Source organism: Fonticula alba (genome assembly GCF_000388065.1).
Source record: "Fonticula alba strain ATCC 38817 unplaced genomic scaffold supercont2.8, whole genome shotgun sequence".
Taxonomy (NCBI): Eukaryota; order Rotosphaerida; family Fonticulaceae; genus Fonticula; species Fonticula alba.
In genome coordinates this window covers 100,815-107,368 of record NW_009242978.1, presented here as the reverse complement: position 1 = coordinate 107,368, position 6,554 = coordinate 100,815, and the positions used below count along the sequence as shown (strand labels likewise).

General features: G+C 71.3%; 1 protein-coding gene across 1 annotated transcript in view; it reads right to left on the bottom strand.

Moving 5' to 3' along the window:
- Positions 1–3,684: 3,684 nt before the first annotated feature.
- Positions 3,685–6,554, bottom strand: part of H696_04703 (hypothetical protein) — a gene marked incomplete at its 5' end in the record, with an annotated part of 3,580 nt that continues 710 nt past the window's right edge. The window contains 6 exons of the mRNA XM_009498565.1: positions 3,685–4,042; positions 4,216–4,299; positions 4,441–4,763; positions 4,936–5,113; positions 5,315–5,721; positions 6,031–6,433. Coding sequence (XP_009496840.1) covers positions 3,716–4,042; positions 4,216–4,299; positions 4,441–4,763; positions 4,936–5,113; positions 5,315–5,721; positions 6,031–6,433 — 1,722 coding nt within the window. The 3' untranslated portion in view covers positions 3,685–3,715. The remainder of the gene's footprint in view (positions 4,043–4,215; positions 4,300–4,440; positions 4,764–4,935; positions 5,114–5,314; positions 5,722–6,030; positions 6,434–6,554) is intronic.

Here is a 6,554-nt window from a genome sequence, read left to right as displayed (position 1 = left end):
GGGGGGGGGGGGGGAAATTTGCCCGCCGGTTGGAGGGGGCCCGGCAACCGGCGACTCCCGAGCCCCCGGGGCGAGTGGGCGGCGGTCAATCGCCGGGGCTGGGATTTTGGAGCCCGGCCGGGGGCGGCGGTCATTCACACGGCGCGGCGGGCATGTCAAACATCGCCGGCGCGCGCGCCCTGCGCCTCCTTCCTCGCCACACCGGCCGGCCGTCCCCTGCCGGGAAGGTGTGCACCCACGCTGATGCCCAAGATGGCAGGCCTCGCGGGGGGGGGGGGCGGAGCCGCCGCGCGCGAATTGGCAAGCGCCTGGCCCTATCGAGCAGGTGTGCAGGAAGTGCTCGCGGGCGCGCGCTCTCCCCCCGGTGACGCCCCCCTCGGCCGCACCTCGCACCCCGGGGGGGGGGAACCCAAAGGTCAGGCTGGCGGGCCCCCGCCCCCCCCTGGCCCGCCGCGGCGTGCGCGCCTACAGGCACGGGCAAGGACCGGCGGCCCCCCCCCCCTGGCGGCGCCGCCGGCGCCCCCAGACCGAGGGAGCAACATTTCTCCGCGGGCGCGGGCGTGCGCGCGCGCGCGAGAGGCAATGACGAACACCCCATCGTGTGAGCCCGGGGCGGGGCGGGCTGGGGCGGGGGGCGATCAACGCCCAGGACGCGCGCCCGCGGCCAAGAGCGTGAACCTCGCAGAGGGCGCGCGCGCGCGGTCGCCGGGGACCGGGCCCGAGCGGGGGGGGGGGGGGCGAGGGGGGTTGTGGCGGGAGAGACGCCGCCGGCACCGGCCTGGAGCCGTGACCTCCCGGCGAGTGGACCGAGCCCCGCCCGGGCGCTGCATTCTTGTTGCGGGCCGGCGTCGGCCTCCGCCGCTCACGTTGGTCCCTTCCTGCCCCACTCTGGGCTTGAGGCGGGCGGCACTGCTGCTGCTGCTGCTGCTGCTGCTGCTGCTGCTGCTGCTGCTGCTGTTGTTATTGTTGTTGTTGTTGTTGTTGTTGTTATTGTCGCGGCGGCCGGCCTGGGGCGCGCGACCACCGCGGCGCCTGCTGCTGCCGCTGGCAATGTTGTTGTTGTTGTTGTTGTTGTTGTTGTTGTTGTTGTTGTTGCGGCGCCCCCCGCCCCCTGCGTTCTTGGGGGCATTCCCCCCGGACCAGCTGCCGCGGCAGCCGCGAGGGGCGGGCGGGCGGGACCTTCACGCTGCCGGCGGCCATCGTCCGGCCGGCGGCCGGCGGAATATAGGACGAGCATGCACACCTCGGTGCACGGGGGGGAAAATATAACGCGCCCATATAGTTTGATTATTATTTAATGACCCCGGCCGCGACACCGGCCCATCCCCCGGGGGCAGAGAAGCACACCGGCCGGCTGCTGCCTGTTCTGCCGGGCTCCTCCGCCGGGGGTGCGGCTTCTCTTCTTGTCCCGGCGCGCGCGTCGTGTTTGTGTGTTTGTGTGTGTGTGTGTGCGCGCGCGCGCCGGGCCGTCGGCGGACATGCCGGCCACCCTTGGTCTCTCGGCAGGGCGCCCGGGCGAAGGCGGGCGGTGGGGGTGCGGCCTGGCCCCCCTGGCCGAGGACGCCCCTGCCGCCTGCCCCGGGGGCCGGCGCCCGGTCTCGGCCTCGAAACTACCGGACGCCCGCCACACTGGCGCGCGCAGGGGCCGGGCTGCCTGGGGTTGCCGCCCGGGGAGACACGGGCAGGCCAACAGGGACAGGCGGGGGGAGGGGTGGGGACACCCAGGCCCGGGGCACATCATATCACCACGCACAGGGGGAGAGCCGGGGATGTGGCACGTGCGGCGGGCCCGGGCGTGCGGGCCCGGGCGTGCGCCCACGCACCCCCCCCCCCCCCGGCGTGAACCTCCAGCGCTCTCGGGCTGGGGAGGCCGGGCGGGGGCGGCCGCCGGTGGGCTTTCTCAGGCGGGTCATTTCTCGCGAGCCCCTTAATGAGGCCTCGCCGGTGGTTGTGTCGCCCGGGCCGGGAACTCCCCGCTCGCGGCCCCCCCCCTCCTCCCCTTGCCCTTGTCCGGCGGCGGCCAGTCCCGAGGCGGGGGGGTGGGGGCGGGCGAGAGACAGGCCGGGCGAGAGCCCGAGGACATGGCGTCCCCCGCCCCGGACCGGCGCCCGGACGAGGGCGGCAACCGGCGCCCGCTCACGGGCACGCCCGGGCGTGAGCGGTCCTGGGTCTGCCCTTAGGCCCAGGTCGCCAGGCGACCAGCCTCCAAAGGGGGGGAATCCCGAGTCCCCCCCCCCCGCCTTCGGGCCTTGCGGGCGGGCCTGGCTCCGGCGCCCCCCGCGCCCCGGGGGCCCGTCATCTGAGCCTCCCATGGTCGCGGCCGTGTCTCTCGCCCGGCCTCGGGTTCTGGTTGATGTGATTCGCCTGGCCGCCCTCGTCAGCAACACCGCAAGGGAAGGAGGGACCCGGCCTGCCTCCTGCGCCCGGCGCCCCCTCCCCCTCGGGCCTTGGGCTCGGGCTGGCTCTGCCCCCCTGGGTGCCGCGGCCCGGTGCGGCTGCGGGCATCCCCCTTGCACCGGCCTTCCGGCGACCCCGCTTCGCATGGGCCGCGGACGGGCGCACGCGCTCGATGCCGCGTCCGGCGGTCTCGCCCGGCCGCGGGCGCCGCCGCCGCCGCCGCGGCCCTCGTCTCAATGGGCCCCCTCCCTCCGGCCTGCTGCCGGTCTGCAGCCATTTCTCGCCAAGACCCATGGGCCGGGAGGCTCCCCACCGGAGGCGCGCATGGGGGTTCGCACGGGGTGGCGCGGCCCGGCGTGTGGTCTCGCGCCGAGAGGGGGCGGCGGCCCGTGGCCCGGCCCCCCCTCCCCCCCCCCCGCCGTGGGTGCCGGCACACGGGCGGGCGGGACTTTGCGATCCCCGGGCGGCGCACGTGCATCGTCAATGGTCACGGATCCTTAACCCGGGCGCGCCCGGTGGATGGTCGCCGTGCGCGCGCGCGCCTCACCACGCCCGGCCATTCTTGCATGCTATCGTTGGCTGGGCTCGTTCTTGTTTCCCCCGCCTGCGCGTTCTTCCCCCCCCCCCCCCCCCGCCAAGGGCGCGGGTGCTGCCGGTGTTTTTTTTTTCCCCCCCATCCCGCCAAGAGGGCATTACACTGCCTGCCTGCCTGCCTGCCTGGGCTGACATGTGCCCCATCTTCGGCTGTGGCGGTTGTTATTTCTCGCGCTCTCGCGCTGCCCCCGCTCTTGTTGCCCCTCTGCCGCCCCGCCGATTCCCCTCGCATGCTTCTCCGTGAGTGTATGTATTTATTCCGCCGGCTCACATGCGCACATGTGTACGGGACACACACACACACAGGCACATGTATATACATATATTACCGGCCGTGCCCTTTGCTTGTGGCGAAGCGTGAAAGTAGATGCGCACGCGCGCCTGGCGCATGGACGAGGCAGGCGGGGGGAGGCACACACACACACACGGAGAGGGGGAGAAACATGCCACAGGCAGTTCCCTCGCTCCGCACATGTGTACCGGAGCATGGCCGCCCCCCACCCTCCCTGTCCGCACCCGCCAGCAAGGCAGACGCAAAGGAGGATGGAAAGAGGACGTGAGAGAAAGAGAGACAGAGATAGGAGGGGAGGGGGGGGGGGGGGAGCGGGCAGGGCGAGCGCACAGCGGGATCGTCCTGGCGCCCTCTCACATGCGTCCTCTTTCTTTCTCTCTCTCTCTCTCTCTCTCTCTCCGTGCCGCTCACTCACTCGCGCGCTCCCTTTCTCTATGCATGGCGCTGGTTGAGCACAACATGCCAGCCAGCCAGCAGGAGCCAGGACCCGATGGAGCTCTGGACGGCGGACTCGGCACGCCAGCGGACTCGGCGCCGGTCGCGGAACTCCTTCCGTCGGGAGATGGCCGCCGGCAGGCGCTCGCCCCACTGGTCGATGACGGCCACGCCATTGACTTCGAGCTCGTAGCGCAGGCGCAGGCGCGTGCGCAGGACAATGTGCGTGGCCATGTCGAAGGTGTGTTCCACGGCTTCGGGCAGCGACGCCGAGAACAGGAAGAGTGACCGGGCCACGGCGCGATCCGGCGTGCGAGGGACCTCCTGCGGTGGCGTGATGTGTGCAAGGACAGGGGAGGGGGGGGGGGGCGGGGGGAGGTTAGGTGCTTGCACAGACATAGACACCCACCCGCCGGCGCGGAGGAGGGTGCTGGACAGGGGACTGGGCGGCGAGAAATCAAAAGCAGGGGGGGGGGGACCGAGGGCCGGGCGCGCACCTGCACCGAGATGAAGCCCTCGACCATCATTTGGAAGAGGATGGCTCGCGCATCGGCCGATGGGATGAGCACCGTCTGGGCGATCTGTGCATGTCCAGGGGATTGGCCATGTTCCGGCATGGGGCAGCAAAGCAAGAGCGGAGCCATGTCCGCCGGGGGGGGGGGGGGTCAGAGGCAGAGAGGGAGGGAGGGAGGGGAGCGAGCATTGTCCTTCGAGGCACGCACCTCCTTCTGTTCCAAGTAGTGCTTGTCCAGCAGCAGGCGGAAGATCCGGGCCGACGCGTCGCCCAGGCGTTCCCGCAGGATGGCCGTGATCTCGGCCAGCTGGAGACCGGCCACCGCGGCACGAATGTCCACCCAATACGTGCCGCCGCCGAGGTCCCCTCGGCGTCGGAGGAAGCGCATGGGGTTCGGATGCGCCAGCAGGGCCAGCAGCGTGTCCAGGTCGGCGGCCGGGTCGTGGCCGGCCTCGGATTTGATGAAGCTGCCATGCTTGTTGGCGCCGCCCTGTTGCATGGCGAGTTCCAGCATGTTACGGGTGACGACGGCTGGGTGGTACACGGGGTTCCAAGCGGCAGGTTCCATGTGGGGGTGGGGTAAAAGGAGAGAGAGAGAGAGGGACGAGTGAGCGGACGAAAGGGAGGAAGAAGCAGGGAGGAGACAAGCAATGAAGGGGAAAGAGTGGCGAGGAAGGCAAAGGAGACAGAGCCCCATGCGCACGGCTCTTGATGCGAGTGACCGGGTCCGAGCAGCGAGCAGCCATCTCCGGTTCCACCAGCGACAGGATGGTCTGGAGGAGAGCCCCGGCGGCCGGGGCCACACGCTGGCGGGCCGCCTCAATGAGGGCCTCATGCCGGAGATGCATCATGAAGCGATCGGTGTTGAGAGAAAGAAAAATCTGCCACCCGCATGTGTGCATGCGCGCCGGCGGCGGCGGCGGCGTCGGCGACGTCGGCGGCGTCGGCCCGGCAGGGGGATATGCTCAATGGTCAGGGCGCGGGTGAAGGCCGACAGGGCAACTCTCCCCCCCCCCCCCCCCCCCCCCCCCCCCCCCCCCCTCCCCCTCCGGCCCCGGCGGGCGACACGCAGACACACGCACCAGCTTGTCCTCGTTGGCCGAGGTCGAGGCAGCCGCGAGGGAACCCCCAGCGCCGGAGTTCTCTTCGCGCGCGCGGCGCTCGGCATCCACGCCGGACAGGCCGCGCGCTGGGTTGGACCGGAGATCGGCCACGGTCAGCGGCCGAGCCAGGCTGGCGGCACCCTGGGCCGAGTACTCGGCCCGGCGGTTGGCCGCCACAAGGGCCTCGTCCAAGGTGGCCCGGTCGCGCTTCAGGCGATTGGTCGGCAAGGAGTCGGCATTAGCCAGGGCCTCGGCCACGTCCATGCCGGTGGCCCGAGTGATGATGAGCTCCGGCGTGGGGCCGGCGGCCGATGGCAGGGTGAAGGGGACGACCCAGCGGCCAGCCAGCAGCCGGTCCAGGGTCTCGTCGAACATCAGCCGAGTGACTGATGGTGTGTGTGTGTGTGTGTGTGTGTGCGCGTGTGTGTGTGTGTGCGCGCGTGTGTGTGTGTGTGTGTGTGTGTGTGTGTATGTGTGTGTGCGTGCGTGCGTGTGTGTGTGTGTGCGTGTGTGTGCGCGCGCGCCCGCGTGTATGAACAGGCGTTTGCGCGGATGCAAGTGCAAGTCCAGGTCCGTGTGTCAGTATCGGGCGCCGTGTGAGTGTGCCGTGGCCCGGCAGTCATGGCCCGACAGGGGGGGTGGCAGCGAGGCACGCGCAATCAACGCGAGGCGGGCGACGAGGAGCGGGGACGCACAGGTCGGGGTCGGGCGCTCTGGCGCACCGGGAAGCGGAACCTCGGCATCGGCGTCGGTCCCGAGCACCTCGGCCACCAGATCATTGTATGACAGGCGCCCGTGGCGAACCAGGGCCCACACCGCGGCCAGGCCCTCGGCCAGGAAGAGACGCTCAGCCACCTCCATGAAGCGCGGCAGGGCCAGGCGCACCAGCAGGCGCTCCGGCAGCAGGGTATAGTAGGTGATGATGCGCCCGGCGGCCAGGGCGGCCGCGGCGTCCGGGTCATTGTCATCGGCCGCCACAATCCCATGGTGCACCAGGACAAATAGACAGGCCGCCAGCTTGCGGCTGGGGAGGCCGGTTAGCCGGACCAGCGGGGCCAGGGCTGACCGGCCATGTGAGAAGAGGGCATACGCCACATTCTGCGGGACGACCGCCGGGGCCCGGCGGCACCGGGGACAGGGGATGGGGGGAAAAGAGGGCGGGCTTCCGGTCAATGGACAGACAGAGCATGCGGGGCATCGGGGCACGGGTGGCGGGGGG